This window comes from Quercus lobata, chromosome 4 (genome assembly GCF_001633185.2).
Source record: "Quercus lobata isolate SW786 chromosome 4, ValleyOak3.0 Primary Assembly, whole genome shotgun sequence".
In the NCBI taxonomy this organism is placed as follows: domain Eukaryota; kingdom Viridiplantae; phylum Streptophyta; class Magnoliopsida; order Fagales; family Fagaceae; genus Quercus; species Quercus lobata.
The window spans coordinates 79831341-79849645 of record NC_044907.1 but is presented as its reverse complement, the minus strand read 5'-3'; the positions used below and the strand labels follow the sequence as shown (position 1 = coordinate 79849645).

Sequence of the window (18305 nt, the reverse complement as noted above, 5' to 3'; positions counted from 1 at the left end):
GAACAAAGCATGCCTAAAGGACAGCTTCCCTCTACCAAGGATAGATCAGCTCGTGGACTCCACCGCCGGACACAAGCTACTGACGTTCATGGACGCCTTCTTAGGGTACAACCAGATAAAGATGGCTGAAGAAGACCAGGAGAAAACTGCCTTCATTACAAGCCAAGGACTCTACTGCTACAAGGTGATGCCGTTTGGGCTGAAAAATGCTGGAGCTACGTACCAAAGATTGGTAAACAAAATGTTCAGCCAACAAATTGGCAGGAACATGGAGGTATACGTGGACGATATGCTCGTCAAGAGCAAGGAGGAGCTCGCTCACCTGGACGACCTGGAGGAGACTTTTGCAACCCTGAGAAAACACCAGATGAAGCTGAATCCAAGCAAATGTGTTTTTGGAGTAGCCTCGGGAAAGTTCTTGGGATTCATGGTTTCCCAGAGAGGAATAGAAGCAAATCCAGAGAAAGTACGAGCTATCATCGACATGGCTTCACCCAAGACCGTCAATGACGTACAAAAACTTACAGGAATGATAGCAGCCTTGAATAGGTTCGTCTCTAGGGCCACAGACAAATGCCTGCCCTTCTTCAAAACCCTCAAACAGGCTTTTGCTTGGACCGACGAATGCGAAACTGCGTTCCAAGAGCTGAAGCAATACCTGAGCAGTCCACCTCTCCTGAACCCGTCCAAAGGAAGGGAGAACTTATACCTATACCTGGCAGTGTCAGCCTCGGCAGTAAGCGCAGCCTTGATTAGAGAAGAAGGCAAGAAGCAACTCCCGGTGTACTACGTCAGCCAAGCCTTTCAAGGAGCTGAGTTCAGGTACCCAAGGATCGAAAAGATCGTGTTTGCACTTATAGTAGCCTCGCGCAAGCTCAGGCCGTATTTCCAGTCAAATCCTATCCTTGTGATGACGGATCAACCAATTAAGAAATCGATTAACAAACCAGAAGCAGCAGGGAGAATGGTCCAATGGGCAGTCGAACTCAGCCAATTTGATATCGAGTACCATCCAAGAGCAGCTATCAAGGCACAAGCTCTGGCTGACTTCATCGTTGAATTCACTCTACCAGACGAAGATGGAATTACAGACGAAGTTGATAAATGGACAATACAAATAGACGGTTCGTCAGCCCAAAAGAGAGGGGGAGTAGGGGTTGTCATAACCACCCCCGACGGAGAAGTAATGAAATATGGGGTTCAACTGAAGTTCCCAGCCACCAATAACGAAGCCGAGTATGAAGGAATATTGACGGGCTTGAGACTTGGGAAAGCTCTTGGTGCAAAAAACTTGCTGATCCAGAGTGATTTAAGGCTGGTAATCGGACAGATCAATGGAGAGTACGAGGCAAAGGAAGAAAGGATGCAGAAATACCTTAAACTGACAAGGCAGCTAACTCAAGAGTTCGACACAGTGGAGTTCGTCCAGATACCAAGAAGCCAGAATATTGGAGCCGACGAAGTATCAAAACTAGCGTCATCAGAAGAAGGGGAGACGAGCACAGATATGGCAATAGAGATCCAGAAACACCCGAGTATTGAAGAGGTGGCGGTGTTCTCCATCCAAAGCAAAGACACCTGGATGACGCCCATAATGTCCTTCCTCCAGGACGGGCACCTACCTGAAGACACTGAAGAAGCCAGAAAGATCAAGAAAAGGGCAGCCAGATTCACGATCCTGAATGACGTCTTGTACAAGAGGGGCTTCTCGATGCCTTACTTGAAGTGCGTCGACGAGGAAGAGGCCAGATACATCTTGGAGGAGGTACACGGAGGAATTTGTGGCGACCATGCCGGCTCCAGATCCCTAGTAAACAAAGTGGTAAGAGCAGGGTATTTTTGGCCAACCATGCAGGTGGACGCTGCTAACATCGTCAGAAGGTGCGACAAATGCCAACGATACGGGAATGTGCAGCGGCTTCCAGCAGAGAGAATGACGACCATAGCTTCCCCATGGCCATTCGCACAATGGAGAATCGACATCGTCGGCCCTCTGCCCCAAGGTAAAAGTCAGGTAAAATTCCTTCTTGTTGCTATTGACTATTTTACAAAATGGGTTGAAGCAGAGGCCCTAGCAACGATCACTGAGGCTCAGATCCAGAACTTTGTGTGGAAAAACATAGTATGCAGGTTCGGGATTCCCTCGACGATCATATCAGACAATGGAAGGCAGATCGATAGTCAAGGCTTCAGGGGATTTTGCTCAAGCCTTGGGATCAAGAATTAGTTCTCATCCCCAGGGCATCCTCAGGCAAACGGACAGACGGAAGTGATGAACCGGACGCTGCTCAAGATTATCAAGACCAGACTGGACGATGCGAAAGGTGCCTGGCCAGAAGAACTACCAAATGTCCTATGGGCTTACAGAACTACCGCCAGAACCCCGACGGGAGAAACCCCCTTCAGGCTTACCTATGGTACAGAAGCAGTAATCCCAGTCGAAGTAGGGGTCACAAGTATCAGGCGTCGATCCTTCAACAAAGAGATCAATGACGACGAACTACGACTGAACCTAGATTGTCTTGACGAAGTGAGAGTCAACGCATCCAGCAAGATGACGAGGTATCAAAGGAAAATGGCCGAATACTATGACAAACGGGTCGAACTGAGACGCCTGGATATAGGGGACCTCGTCCTACGCAGGACCAACATGGCAACTAAAGACCCTACCCAGGGAAAGCTAGGTCCTACGTGGGAAGGTCCCTACCGAGTCACTCACTACTCAAGACAAGGAAGTTATCACCTGGAAACCATGGACGGACAAAGGCTCCCTCGACCATGGAACATTGAGCATTTAAAAAAGTACCACCAATAAATGTAATAGACAAAGGCAGTCGCTCTTGAATTCAATAAAAATTTCTTATCCCTTGATGTCTTTATGCAGATAAGTCCAGTCAATTGTGAGTCAGACTAACAAGAGTCCACCTTGACGAGTGTATGTCACTGACGACAACACAAACGAATAAGATAAAAAAGGCTAAGTGATAAGATTCCGCTAAGACGGATGTAAATCACTGACGAGGCCCGAAGTGACGAGATTCCTTAATGGGATGTAAGTCACCATAAAAAAGGCTAAGTGATAAGATTCCGCCAAGACGGATGTAAATCACTGACGAGGCCCGAAGTGACGAGATTCCTTAATAGGATGTAAGTCACCATAAAAAAGGCTAAGTGATAAGATTCCGCTAAGACGGATGTAAATCACTGACGAGGCCCTAAGTGACGAGATTCCTTAATAGGATGTAAGTCACCATAAAAAAGGCTAAGTGATAAGATTCCGCTAAGACGGATGTAAATCACTGACGAGGCCCTAAGTGACAAGATTCCTTAATAGGATGTAAGTCACCATAAAAAAGGCTAAGTGATAAGATTCCGCCAAGACGGATGTAAATCACTGACGTGACGAGATTCCTTAAATAGGATGTAAGTCACCATAAAAAAGGCTAAGTGATAAGATTCCGCCAAGACGGATGCAAATCACTGACGAGGGACACGCGAATCACAAGAAGAGCAAGAAAAAGAGCAAAAAGAAAAAGAAGAAGGATAGACATCTACAACAAAAGATAAAGGATGACGAGTGAATCACAAGAAAATTGCACTAAGTACCAGCTCAATGCAAGGTACGCTAAGAAGTTTATACTAAATCACGCACATGTATAGATAACAGTATAACAACAGAAGCAGATAAACATTAAAATCATAGAAAGGCCCAAAAACATAGGGCAATTATCCTTGTTCTCATAACAGGACCAAAAAAGTATTGTTCTGAAAATGGAAATAAAAACAAAAAATTTTATACATCACCAAAAAAGGGCCTAAAACATAATAGGCAAATATAAGTGATAAATTTCCTAAGGATCAGGCTCGGGCGTCTGGGGCGTCAGTAACAGTATTAGCAGCAGCCGGAGGAGCATCGTCAGCAGCAGGGGCATCACTGTCAGGAGCAGAAGGTTGGGCAGCCTCGTCAGCAGCCATCACTTGATCCACCACTTCTAGATCTAGACTTGGCAGATCAACCCCTGTGGGGTACTTGACGAGGTACCGGCGGAGGAGTTCGAATCCCTTGAAGTACCAACTGAAAAGTACAGTGGAATACTCCTCCGTCTGCTAAAAGGCCTCGACGGACCTGGCAGCAACTGTCTTCAATTTCTCCTTGGTTGCCTGAAGCTGGTCATCCTTCTCCAGATTCAGCTGACGCTCAACCCTTAAGTCAGAGTTAAGAGCCTTGACCTTCTCCTTCAAGGTAGCAGACTCGTCCATCGACTGTATAAGGTCCTTCTTCAAAGCTGAATTCTCCTTCTCCAGAGCCTCCATCCTAGAGGTCAAGGAGGCCACCCTAGCCTCCTGAGTAAGACACTCAGAAGCCAGATGGAGACTCTCCCCCAACACCTAACGAAGCAAGATAAGAACGTCAGTAAAAAAAAAAAAATGAAAGAAGAGACCAAGGAAAAAGTTGTGAACAGCCTTACCTGCATTATCTTGTGGACGTGCTGACTCGCGACGACATTGACAGGAACCCCAGAAAAGACTTTCAGGTCCTCAGCTTTCACAATGTTGTGTGCCCGCTCTACAGCCACACCCTCGTCATCAAATATGGACGAGCCTGTTTTCTCCTTCTCTTTGTCCTTGGCTGAAATCCTCGGCCTCTTTGATGACGGAGTGGGGATTTCCTCGACGGAAGTAGCAGGCGAAGCTACTCGGACACCCTCTACCCCCGGGACAATCGGAGTAGCATCCACGGCGGATGAACCTTTCCCCGTCACACGAACAACTTTCTTGCCGATGCTAGCCAAGGGTTCGTCCTTCTTGGCTCTCATTTTGGCATACATGTCCTTATTGAATTTAGTAGTCATCTCTAAAAAAAAAAAAAAAAAAAAAAAAAAAAAAAAGGAGTTGAGAAATCCAAAAATACGTGATTAAAGGCTGGACGAAGCAAAACACTTACTCTTCTTTTCCTCGATGCTGATACTGCGCAAAACGTAGGGAGACGGATCCGGGCCCAAACAATAGAAAGCAAGTGTCCGTGGGTCCAAGAGGTCGTCCCAACTCTCGATCGATTGGGAGTATGTGATTGCCTTTTGAAGACGTTCCTGGTATTTGCTCTTCAACTTGGGACGCCTTTTTGCTGCACAAAGAAATGAGTAAGTTGTTAATGACGACCAAACATACAAGACGAAAAATAAACAGACGAGAAGGAACATAGACGCACCTAAAATTGGGGTTCCCCACCGACGAAGTAACCTTGGGATATCACCCCAAGCCTCACTGGAAGGGGTCTCAAAGTCATCCCTTGACACGAAAACGAAACGGGACTTCCAGTACCTGAATGACGAGGCTAGACCCTTAACGATTCTAGTCCTCCTCGTCCAAGGGACTAGTTCGTAATACCCAAATTCCTTTGACTCTTTCAAACGATAGATGTGGACGAACTCACTCACTTTGATCAAATCCTCGTTGGCAGCCAGCCAAATCTCCATACAGTTAATGACTATCCTCCAGGAGTTCAGCATGAGCTGCCCGGGAGCAATGCCAAAGTAATCCAATAGCTCCATCACCAAGGGATGGACGGGAAACCTAAGCCCGGAGGTAAAAGCGGCCTCATAGAAGCACACTTCACCCGGGAAGAAATGACAAGCCCGATCCTCAGGACCAGGCCGACGAACCCGGACCCTTGCAGGGAATTGGAACCTATCTCTAAACCTGGTCACTGTGTCAGCGTCCAGCCCACACTCTTCGTTAAGAGCATAAAAAGCCCTAACTTGACGAGGGGTAGGGACGGCTGTATCACCCTCGATCAGACCACAACTAGACGACAACCCGGTGTCTAACTCACTAGATCTCACTTCCGACATTCTCCTCGTCTCTCTTTCAAACCAAGCCAATGACTGGCCTAAAATTGGAGACAGCTCCCCCAGAACCACACTCAACCCACTACCTTCGAAAAGAAAATCCCCTATCAAAGGAAAAAAGTCCCCGGAGACACCTAAGGCCACCCCTAAGCGAGCAAAAAAGAAAGAAACTGAGGGGCAAGCTACCCAAACCTCAGAAGAACTAACCATGAAAAAGGAACCCAATCCTAAAACGTCCAAACCCAAAAACAGCAAAAGACAAAAGAAAAATCAGGAATTTATAAAAAGGGTTCGTGAAGAAAATAAACCAAAGGATCGAAGAAACAACGTACCTTGGAAAAAAGGAACAGTCGAGGGCGAAAAAAATGTGTCACCGGAAAAATTTGTCGCCGGAGCAAAGTCAAAGTCACCGGAAGGAGATCGGAGTGATATCAGAAACGAAACAGAAAGGGAAAAATCAGAATGAAGGAAAGGAAAAGTTTTTCAAACCCAAAAACCCAAGGAAACTGAAAAGCAGCGGGAAACCCAAGAGGCATGCCATTAATACCCCCAATCAGCAGACGCCACGTGGCCACGTTCCATACCACGCCGCCATCTCTCATTAAATTCGAAGCGGAACCCCAAGCGTCACAGACAACTCAATGAACGAAACTTTTCACCTTCTGTGGTCCTCACAACACGTCACCGACGACCACAGAAGCTGGGGGGGCAATTGATGGGATCGACGAGAACACGTTGTAGTGACGAGGACACAGTAATGACGAAGATATCCCCTGATGACGAACAAACCATCAACGACGAGGAAATGAAAGTCATTCAATGGTACTAGTAATAACCTGGGCAGTTACGAAACCAGCAAGGCAGACCGTTGAGGACTAATAAAAGCCCCATAATTGGGCTTGAAGCGTTATGAAAGAAGAGCATTTACACTCCAACGGCTAGCAGTTTAGCTCACAGGTATAAAACTCTCACATTTCACAGCATAAGGTAAGAGACAACAATTCTGAAAAGATACTTCTTACTGCTAGTTCTATAAAAATCTTGATTGCTCTAACTTTGGCATCGGAGACGTTGTGGCAGGTACCACACCGGTGACCATCCTTCTTGAAGAGAACCAGACGCTAACGGGGAGTTCCATCTGCCTCCTGAGACTGACGAGTTTGCACCTCATCATCCTTGATTCTTCTATGATAGTGATCTTAGCATGAAATCTCTTTGGAAGAGATTTGATGATCTTTGTTATAATTTTAGGCTCTGGAATTTGTTCTCCTAAATTAAATGCTAAATTCACTATGTCCTTGAGCTTGACATAGAATTCATCAAATGACTCATCATCATTCATCCTTATTTCCTCAAAGCTGGTAGTGAGCCTTTGGAGTTTAGAGCTTTTAACAGCTTTCATGCCTTCGTAGGCACTCTAAAGAATAGTCCATGCTTCCTTTGCATTTTTAGTGGGGAAGATCTTCTTGAATTCCTCATTAGTCATAGTGCTAAACAAGGCATTCAATGCTCTACTATTAAAATTTACAGTTTTGATCTTAGTATCATCCCACAATGCTAGTGGATCTGTAGGTTTGGTCTAACCAACTTCAACTGCTAGCTAGACTTTTTCATCTAAAGACTGCAAAAAGACTCTCATGCATATTTTCCAATATGCATAGTTAGTACCATCAAATAAAGGAGGTATAATAAGGGATTGCCCAAAATCCATAACAGCAGGGGTCAATAGATCATACAACAAAGATTAAAACCTAATAAGAGTGTGTTCGCTCTGATACCACTTGTTGGGTTAAGATAGCTTAACTCCAGTTAATTAATTCAATTACCCAAGTTGATTAATTGAGTTAAATTGCATGCAAATCATGGAGGCACCAACAATTTTCCAAATAAACTAAATGCAGCAGAAATTAAATTGACACGGTAATTTGTTGACAAATGGAAAAACCTTTTACAGGGCAAAAACCCCACCTGGTGATTTTAATGTCACCATGCCCAAGAATCCATTAATAAAAAATCAAATGGTTACAAGTATAAAAAATCTTACCACTACCTTAGCCTATCTTAAAATACCAACTTACAGTTGAACCTTTGCTCCAATACCCAATTGGATTTGATCTGGTAGTAGCCTTTTTTTCCTTTGTTGCACAAATCTCCAATTTATGACTAATTCCTTTGCACGGATCTCAGTATGTGACTAACTCCAGCAACTTGAATGGTTGTTATTGGCTACAAAGTTCTTCACTTCATCAACGATGAAAATCAAGAAGCACTTGGTTATAAAACCCTATGACATACAAATGCAATAGCTTCTCACAAAGAAAATAAACTCTTGGTCTCTGTATCTGTGTGTAATGACTCTTAAAAAAGTCTTATATATGTTTAGGGTTGTGAGAAAAGAAACCCTAAACAAATACATCAACATGGGTCGAAAATCATATCTGGAAATTCTGAATTCGTAAAGCTCGATAGATCGAGTTTGTGTCAAGTTGCCCATTAAATCTTGATAGCAGCTTTCTGTCGAGCTTCAATAAAACAGTTTTTTTTTTTTTTTTTTCACTTTTTTCTTAGATCAATCTTCATGTCTTTAATACAACCACTTGATGTGTATCAAAGTGCGTTTTGTCAAAGGATTAGCCAATTACATAGAAAATATGACCCTGACATCCTCCTCCCTCTTCAAGGCTTTAATAACTATTTCAAAATCCCCTTAAAGAATAATAGAAGAAAACCCCAGTTCAAAATCGAAAGAAATAGCTCTGGCAGCTACCAATGCTTTGACATCATCTAATGACGATGGGAGATTGACATTTTCAGACATGGAGGCTAAAACTTGGCCTTGATGATTGTGAACAACCACTCCTAGCCAAACTTTGTTTATATCTCTGAACAAAGCTCAATCAAAGTTTATCTTGAGATTAGCAATCTGAGGTGGAAGCCATCTAACCCCTAGGGGAGTATGAGAAGAAACCTAACCTGATTGTGCTGGTAGAACTCGAATAAAAATCTTGCAACATTTGGGATGCATGGATAAGTGCTTGAGACGATGGGAAATCCTTGTGAGTGGTCCGGATAAGTTTCCTACGATACCATATAGTCCATGCAATTGTGGCAAAAAGTTCTAGAATTTTCCCTTCCTCAATGATGTAATAAACTAGGTCCAAGAAATTTGAGAATTGTTTAGTACGACGAAATAACCAATGAGAGTCAGCACTCCCACAGGGCGCGGATGACTGTTTTAGAGGAGTTTCAACAATGCTCGCATATATCTTTTGAAAGAACTCTTCTATGGACCAAATTTGTCTTGACTGGTATTGCAAGGCAGCTCCATATTGAAGGCAGGGTGGTCACAGGGGTAGCTCCACATTGAAGGCAAGCTGGTTATAGGACCACCTTAATTAACTTGGAAAAAAAAAATTTATTATATAAATTTATGATTTTTTTGCCCTAAAAAAAATTTGTGACCATCCTAAAATTTTTTAGGCCCAACATAATTAAACTTTGCACAAAGTTTAGCAGCAAACTTGATTGTAGACTAAAGCTACAACTACACTCAAATATATTTTTATTGGATGTGAATTTTGAAAAATCTACCATTGAATTACATTTACTTCTTATATCCTCTATGCTTGCGAAATTTCAAAAAAAATCAAAGATCAATAACTATGTAATCAATCAAATGTTTAAATTTTGAGTTTTTGTAGGGTCTGTTTGGATAGAACTTATTTTGCTGAAACCGAAAACTGAAAACTAAAAACACTGTAGCAAAATAATTTTTAAATGTGTGAATAGTGCTGTGGGACCCATTTTTATGAAAAAGTTACTGAAAAGTGTAATTTGTGGGTCCATGAACAGTGCACGAATGCACTGTTCACTGTGGAAAAGTCAACATTTGTAGTTACATGAACAGTAACCGCATTACTCCAAAACGCGTGAAAACAAAAAAAAATAAAAAAAAATAAAAAGAACGAAAACGCAGCTTCAGTGGAATCCAAACGGACACGTAGTCTAAAAGCATAAATAAATAAATAAAAACTATGGATCAAATATTAAATAATATCCAATTGGCATGAAATTGATATATGTTTTAAGAACATGTAATTAAGTGGTTAGATGACTTTAATTATATTTCTTTTTCACATGTTAATAATTTGTTTAGTGAGAGTTATAGTTTTAGGCAATAACTAAGTTTGTAGCCAAAATTTTTCCTTAACTTTAGTCCGTTAACAAATATATTAGGCCATGTACAAACAAAAAGAAAAAGTCCAAGAAAAATTTTATTAAACTAAAATTTTGAAAGAGATGTGTTTATAGAATTGATAATGAAACTATCATACAAAATTTAATATAAAAATAATAATAATAAAATTGTAGAAGGAAATTGATAATGAGACTAGCTTTTTAAAATTTTTCCTTAAAGTAGGTAAAAATACTTGTAGCTTTAGAAGAAAATTTGCATACTTGCCCCCCTGAAGTTCGAATTTTGCCCCTCAAAAGGTAAAATTTAGATCAAGAGATTAATTGTCTTCTAAAAAAAACAATCATAAGATTAATTTAGCTCTTGAATTTTTTTTAAGCAATCCAGAAAACCCAAAGAACTAAATTGGTACCAAAAAAATAAAATAAAATTAGTGCAAATAAATACTATCCCTATAATGGCCCATTCACCCTGGGCTCCTGGCTGTCCAAACACTAACAAATCTTAAATTACTCCTTTAATACATTCCAAATCATAGATCAAATAAAAAAACCCAAAACAAATCTGTCTAGTTATTGTGTTTGTAGCGCACCTGCTCCTTTCCGTCGCCAGCCACCTACCGTGAATCCGTTAGTCTGTGTTCTTCTGGGCTTCGGCTCCAATCCAAGCCGGCGATGATCATCCCCAGTACGGTGGTACATATCTCTTCCACTCTCCCTCTCTCGCTCTCTCTCGCTCTAGCTCTGTTTATAGTGTATTGCTACAGCCTATAGACTTTTTTATTTGTAATCTACTGCTACAGAATACAGACCAATAGCATTAGCATCTGGGGATGCAAAAAAGTTCATATCTCGTACTCTCAAAACCTACTTTATTTATTATAGCATCTTATTTTACAACTCACCCAAAATTCTAGTTTCTATTTTTACATACAACTTATTAAAATAATATAAACTATCTAATTAAATAATAGTATAATTAAACAACAATTCACTTCTCTCTGTCCATCGAAACACAGCCAACAATCATCACCACCTCTAGCCACCCACCAAAGCCAGCAACCACCTATCATTGAAACTCAACCCGCTCCTAGGAGTCAACCACAGTCAAATTTGGTCAAAACTGACAAAAATCTCTAACAAGCTCAAGTTTGATGTAAAAACATGGAAAATTTTGTTTTGGGATGGTTTTGAACAATTTTGACTTTTGGTTAATCCAGAGTTGACTAGGGGCATTTGGAGTCAATTTGACCTAAAAAGGTACTTTTAGTGCTCTAATGTCCGAATGAGTTGTACTATGTCAATCTAGATGATCCCATGGTCTCTTGGTAAAAAATTGATATTTTTTGAAATTTTCGAGGTGTTGTATGCAAATCGAAGATGGACAAAATATGATACCTACAAATATTAGAAGGTTTTTGACATAATTTGGCCATGTGACCCATGATAAGTTTATTAAAGTAATTAACATAGTTTACTTCAAGTGAAACTATATTAGGAAAGTTTCTTTTATAAAAATTCTTTTAAAAAATTATTCTAATTAAAACCTAATTATCAAAAGTGTCAAGATATGTAAGATGACTTTCTTTAGTTATTTTAAATTCTTTTATAATCTATTTTTTCTTTTGATATGAATGTATATATGATAAAACCTTTTTTTTTTTCTTTTGATACGAATGTAGGTTAAAACTTCAATTTACACTATGTGTATTTGTTTTGTAACTAACAAGAATTTGTGTGCTTTTATTCTACTATATATATTTTATTATTTAAATTAAATTATAAAATAAAAATATTTATTTTAGGTTACATATAATTATTGATTAAGTTGCCGTATTTCTTAGTCTTTCTTCTCAAAAAATAAGTTGCCGTATCTTAAAAAAAGGGTTATATATATAATATATGCACCGCAAGCTTTACTTAATAACTAGAAAGTAGAATTATCGATCGAAAAAAAAAAAAAAAAAAAAAAAAAAAAAGCAGAAGCATTATGGATCCGTTTGGATACAGCTTATTTTGCTGAAAACTGAAAACACTATAACAAAATAATTTTTAAATGTGTGAATAATGCCGTAGGACCCATTTTTAATGAAAAAATTGTTGAAAAGTGAAGTTTGTGGATCCCGTGAACAGTGCACGAGACCCACTTGTGTTGCTGAAATGTGCATGATACATTGAAGTAAAGTCAACAACTGTAGCTATAAAAAAAATAAAAATAAATAAATAAAAAGAGGAAAACGCAAAACGTGAACACGCAAAATGTGAATCCAAACCGCACTTATGTCCACTTTAAAAAAAAAAAAAAAAAAAAAAAAAAAAACAACAACAACATGATGTCCTCCTTCTTTAATTGCATTTGCCTTTTTCATATCATCTAATGTGAAAAATATAAACTTACGGTTGCAACTTGAAATAATTGAATTGCGTAAAGACTAACTACCAATTGATGAGGTTGTCAATATTTATCAGACAAAGAAAGTAAAGGCCACATTATAACAATAAACTCGCTCAATTATCTTCTTTGTGTCATTTATAAAATTATTGCAATATAACATATTTCAATATTCTCATAGGAATGACCCAAACAATTCTGAGAAACACAACTATTCCAGTTCTAACTAGACAAGCAGACGTTTATCAAAAAAAAAAAAACTAGACAAGCAGACCAACAAGGTTTGACTCCGCTTCACTTGGCTGCGTCCTTCAATTCTCGTCGTACAATAATCCCGTTGCTTATGGCTGATAGGCATGTGGCATACATGAAAGACACAGAAGGCAGAACAGCTCTTCACATTGCAGCTTATAGTGGCCATAAAACAATAATGAAAAAGATTTTATCAAGTTGTCCAGATTGTTATGAACTAGTTGATGATAAGAGAGGCTGGAATGCACTCCATTTTGCTGTAAACTCATTTTATCCTAGAGGTGCAGTACGTTTAATCCTACAAAACTCGACTCTCAAAAGCCTTTGGAATGAGAAGGATGCCGATGGAAACACAGTTCTCCATCACCATTCTAATTCTTCTAGGTTCATATTGCAACTAGGAAATGACCCGAGACTTGATCAGATGGCCTTCAACAAACAAAACTTAGACGCTTTTGACGTGGTCGCAACTAATGAAGAAATAGGAGTTGGAAAGGTAATGCAATATTTTCTCTTCCGCTCATTTTATCTAGGCAGTGTTTTGTTTTTTCCTTTGCAATTTTTTTTTTTTTTTACTTCAAACTTTCGAGAACATTGTGTCCCTTTTCAAACATCATCTTTTCATAAATTTTGCAGTTGTCCTAGCTTTTCCATTTCTCAAACTCTAATTATTCTCCATGTTTTGCACAGTTTTTAGCCCTTCGGAAACTTACATTTGGGAACTTGTGTCTATCAAAGCGTGTATTTCGGAGAATGGTCAAGGTCGAAGGCAAGGAAACGATTATGGAAAAAGATGATATCATCGAAGAAAAGTTTATGATTAAGGTGGAGAGAGCAGCAGAAGCCCATTTGGTAGTGGCCGCACTCATTGCAACTGTGACCTTTGCAGCAGGTATTGCCGTGCCTGGAGGTTTTGTAGATGGAAAAGACACTGACGCTGGCGCTGCAATTCTGAGAACAAATGTTGCTTTCAAAGCATTCATTATTTCAAATAGTATAGCCATGGTGCTATCTACTATTTCTGCCTTGATCCAGCTATTCGTGCCAATGTGGTTTCACCAATACTTTACTTTTTCAGGTGGCACTCTTTTCTTTGTGGCCTTTAGCCTAACCGTTTTTGCCATGGGAGCAATGATGTTGGCCTTTTTCATGGGCATATTTTGTGTGTTGGGGATTCACTCTAGTTTTCATCTTCCCAAATGTTATTCTGATGGCGGTGACATTCCCTATAGTCTTCTTATTCCCTCTCTTATAACCTTCTTATGATTCTGCCTCCCCTTACTTATGATACCAGGATTCGCGACCTCTTTAAGGATGCATTTATCCCTTTTTTATCTGATGGCAAAGCACTCTTGGAGTATACGGGATGACAAAAAGTGGTGCCCCCGAGTATTAAACAAATACTACCACATTCTTAAAACAAAAAAAAATAAAAGACCGATCGAGGTTCCTAATTGGTAAAACAAATTAAGCCAAACCATTTGGGAACCAAACAGATATTGTTTCTAATCGATCCCAAATTCTTTTTTCCACTTCTTACTTAAAGCTTCTCTCTTTTTTAAACCCAATTTCCCAGAAACCCGCTCAGTTCCTTTTGTCTTTTCCCTTCAATTACCGCAATGCAACAGCACCTCATCACTCTTGCTTTGTCGGACTCCTAACCCAAAAGCATGTTGGAAGTCCTTTCCCGTACACCATCACTAAAGCTGTTGTCCAAACACCACCTGTTATGTTCACACAATTGCTGTTGGAAGTTGCTGTTGAAGCTTCAGTTTTTGAGTAAGAGTTGTAAGCATACATGGTGCTTATCTTTATTTGTTGCTTAGGTTGATTGGTTTTTTTTTTTTTTTTTGATTGTTTGTTTGTTTGTTTCTTTCAGTTTGGAGTTTGTAAGTCTATAAACAACTTAACGCTTTGCAAAATAATATCAATCAAAAATTTATCACATATGTTAGTCTTTTGGGAGGTTTGGTTTTTCCTTGAATTAAAATCATTTTTTTGTTTCTCTTGCTAAGATAGTTATGAAATTTCACCATAGCTCCCTACAGTAGAATCTGCAACAACATTGATGCAATGACTAGAAGATTCTGGTGGAAGCCTAAAAATCCAAATGGAAAATTCTTGGCTTGGGAAGCTTGGGAGGATTTATGCATTCCGAAAGGGAAGGGTGGGCTCGAATTCAAAACTACAAGAGCACCAACAAGGCTTTTCTAGCAAAAATTGGCTTGGATGATTGCATCAAAGTGCGATAGCTTATGCATGGAAATTCTGAGAACGAAGTACAAAGTGAGGCACCCCAAAGAAAGCTTCACCAATTTGTGAAGAGCAGAGTAGAGGAAGCCATCTCTGGTGATGAAGAACCTTCAGCTGCTGAAACATCTCTCAAACTTGCAAAAGGAAAGATGAAAACGGTGTCGTGTTGAGAAGCTATACGCACGTACTGTATCATTAAAACCAAAACACTATCGTTTTATCTTTAGTCTGTTTATGATTCAAGTCCAAAACGCAGTGTTTGAGTTAGTCAAATATTTAGCTCCTAAATGTAGTTATTTCACACGTGTTAATGGTGATTAATTAGTTGTAACTACCTCCGTGATTTACGCTTTCTCTCTCTCTCTGAGATTATGTATATAAGCATAGCAGAACTCAATGATGTAACTGAATTAGTCATATTCCAGAAATAATAAAATTCCTTTTCTATTTTTCCTCTCAATTAATTTCTCTCAGTTTTTTTTTTCCTTGCTTCTTTGTTCATGGTATCAAAGCTTTGCTTCCATGGCGTCTGTAACTCCAAATTCATCTTCAACCTCATCTTCCACTTCAACCACAGTACCTACAATGGCTAATTCCATTACTCACATCAATCCTTCACTGTTACTACTTTCAAATATATCATCCATGATGACTGTCAAGCTAGATTTCTCAAATTACATTGTCTGGAAGCATCAGATCAAAGTAATTTTGGAGACTTACTCTATGATTGATGCTATTGATGAGACTACTATAGCACCAGATTAGTTCTTGAAGGATTCCTCAGGCAATTTTACAACAGAAATCAATCCTGCTTTTCTCACTTGGAAGAATCGTGAACAGGCCTTGTTCACATTTCTCAACTCAACACTTTCTCCTTCTGTTGTTGCTCTCATTGTAGGGTAGAGATCTAGTAGAGGAGTTTGGAAAGTTCTGGAAAAACGATTTGCTTTAATTGCTAGGTCTAGTGTGATGAGCCTTAGAAACGAGTTGAATGTAGTCAAGAAAGGATCAGATTCCATTGATGTGTATTTCCAGAAAATCAAGCAAATCCGAGACAAACTTGCTACTGTATCAAATGTTCTTGATGATGAAGATTTGCTTTATGTTGCTCTTGATGGTCTACCATTAGAGTATGACTCGTTTAGTTCTACTATAAGAACTCGTAGTGATGTTATTTCAGTTGAAGAACTTAATACTCTTCTCAATGCTGAAGAGGGGCTATCAAGAAGAGGTCTAGTATAGTTGATACAACATCCATGGCAATGGCTGCAAATTATCAATCTCAAGGGTTTCCTAGAGGAAGGCACAATAATCAAAGAGGCCATGGAGGTGGAGGTGGAGGTAGAGGAAATTTCAATGGTGGTTCCTCAAATGGTACTTTCAATACCAATCTTCCTCAGTTCAATCAATCTCAATTTGGCCAAGCAAGGTCTCCAGGTTTTCAGCAAGGATTTCAGGGATAGACTCAAAGACCATAATGTCAAATCTGTGGAAAGAATGGACATGGGGCTCTTGATTGTTATCACAGGATGGATTTTGCTTTTCAAGGCAAGCATGCTTCATCAAAGCTTGTTGCAATGGCAGCCAATTCTTCTTAGGTTCATGGAGCTAATGATTGGCTTACAGATACAGGCTGTTTTGATCATGTGACACCTGATCTTACTCATCTTTCCTTGCAACAACAACCTACTTCAAGTACTGAGATTGTGACTGTTGGGAATGGCCAAGAGTTGCCTGTTACTCATGTTGGCAATGGTGAATTATGTACTTCATCTCATACCTTTAAGCTTGATGGTATACTTAGGGTTCCTAATCTTTCTTCAAATCTTTTGTCTGTCCATAAGTTTTGTTTACAAAACAATGCATTCTGCTATTTTGATGCTTATAGATTCTCTATCTAGGATTTAATTTCAGGGAAGATCCTTTATGAAGGATTGAGTAAAGATGGTGTCTATCCTATTCCTGCATTATCATCTTTGTCCTCAAACTCATCCACTTCCACTACTTACACTACTTCCCAAGTTCATCCAACTTCACTTGCTCTTGCTTTATCTTCAGCTAATTTTGCTCAAATTTCACTTTGGCACAAGAGGCTTGGACATCCAAGTGCAAAACTTCTTCATTCTGCCATCCAATCTGTAAATCATGCTTTTACTTTCAATAAGATTGATGAGTGTTGCTCTTCTTATACATCTTGTATTAGTGCAAAGATGCACAGATTTCCTTTGAATAAACATGATATTCAATCAAATTCTAGCTTCAAATTGTGCATTCTGATGTTTAGGGTCCTGCTCCCATTTCATGTTTGTTTGGTTACTCTTACTATGTGGTGTTTATTGATGATTACACTAAATATACCTGGTTCTTTTGTTGCTTAGGTTGATTGGTTTTTTATTTTATTTTATTTTATTTTTTTTTTTTGTTATTTATTTAATTTTTTTTTTCAGTTTGGAGTTTGTAAGTCTATAAACAACTTAACGTTTTGCAAAATAATATCAATCAGAAATTTATCACATATGTTAGTCTTTTGGGAGGTTTGGTTTTTCCTTGAATTAAAATCATTTTTTTTCTTTCTTTTGTTAAGATAGTTTTGACATTTCACCATAGCTCCCTACAGTAGAATCTTCGACAACATTGATGCAACGACTAGAAGATTCTGGTGGAAGCCTAAAAATCCGAATGGAAAATTCTTGACTTGGAAAGCTTGGGAGGATTTATGCATTCCGAAAGGGAAGGGTGGGCTCGGATTCAAAACTACCAAGAGTACCAACAAGGCTCTTATAGCAAAATTGGCTTGGATGATTGCATCCAAGCGCATCCAAGTGCGATAGCTTATGCATGGAAATTCTGAGAACGAAGTACAAAGTGAGGCATGACTGGCTCCACAAGGACCCCCCCCCCCCCCCCCCCCCCAGGAAAGCTTCACCAATTTGGAGGGCCATTGAAAATGCTAAAGAAATTATAGTCAAGGGTGCTTGCTATCTAATCAGAGACGGAGCATCAGTCAGCATCTGGCAAGACCCATGGGTACCGTGGTTACAAGGCTTCATCCCAAAACCGAAAGCTATGCAGCCCTTCCCAACTTTGTTAATGGTTTCCCAGCCTATCAATCAGAACTCACATGAATGGAAGTCCGAGCTTGTCCATGAAATATTTGAAGCAGAGTCTGCCCAAGCAATCCTATCTATTCATTTACCAGCAAGAGTCAGACCAGATAAACTCATTTGGGTTCTTGATCCCAAAGGAAGATTCTCTGTAAGGTCTGCTTATCGTGTCTTCACTGCACAAATTCACAACAATACTGATATTCCTTGGACCAAGCTGTGGAACCTAAGAGCTCTGGAGAGGGTTAAGATGTTGCTATG

At 39.6% G+C, this 18305-nt stretch overlaps 2 protein-coding genes across 2 annotated transcripts; one reads left to right on the top strand and one right to left on the bottom strand.

The window, feature by feature from the left end:
- The first annotated feature begins 289 nt into the window (after positions 1-289).
- LOC115985889 lies at positions 290-2815 on the top strand. The gene is made up of 2 exons (XM_031108781.1): positions 290-2014; positions 2252-2815. Exons 1-2 carry the CDS (start codon positions 290-292, stop codon positions 2813-2815), a joined length of 2289 nt encoding a protein of 762 aa, XP_030964641.1.
- A 1043-nt stretch (positions 2816-3858) lies between these two features.
- On the bottom strand, positions 3859-4829 carry LOC115985888. The gene is made up of 3 exons (XM_031108780.1): positions 4470-4829; positions 4127-4389; positions 3859-4075 (listed from the first exon to the last, which is right to left on the bottom strand). Exons 1-3 carry the CDS (start codon positions 4827-4829, stop codon positions 3859-3861), a joined length of 840 nt encoding a protein of 279 aa, XP_030964640.1.
- Between the last annotated feature and the right edge of the window lie 13476 nt (positions 4830-18305).

What these genes read in the sequence shown, in the direction of transcription:
- LOC115985889 (XM_031108781.1), top strand. Translation starts at nt 290, where the DNA reads ATGCTCGTCAAGAGCAAGGAGGAGCTCGCTCACCTGGACGACCTGGAG. An exon ending in TGCCCCAAGGTAAAAGTCAG is followed by an intron (nt 2,015 to 2,251) that starts GTAAAATTCCTT and finishes GGGCATCCTCAG; the next exon opens with GCAAACGGACAGACGGAAGT.
- LOC115985888 (XM_031108780.1), bottom strand. Translation starts at nt 4,829, where the DNA reads ATGTATGCCAAAATGAGAGCCAAGAAGGACGAACCCTTGGCTAGCATC. An exon ending in ACGTCCACAAGATAATGCAG is followed by an intron (nt 4,390 to 4,469) that starts GTAAGGCTGTTC and finishes TTGCTTCGTTAG; the next exon opens with GTGTTGGGGGAGAGTCTCCA. An exon ending in TTGAAGACAGTTGCTGCCAG is followed by an intron (nt 4,076 to 4,126) that starts GTCCGTCGAGGC and finishes TGTACTTTTCAG; the next exon opens with TTGGTACTTCAAGGGATTCG.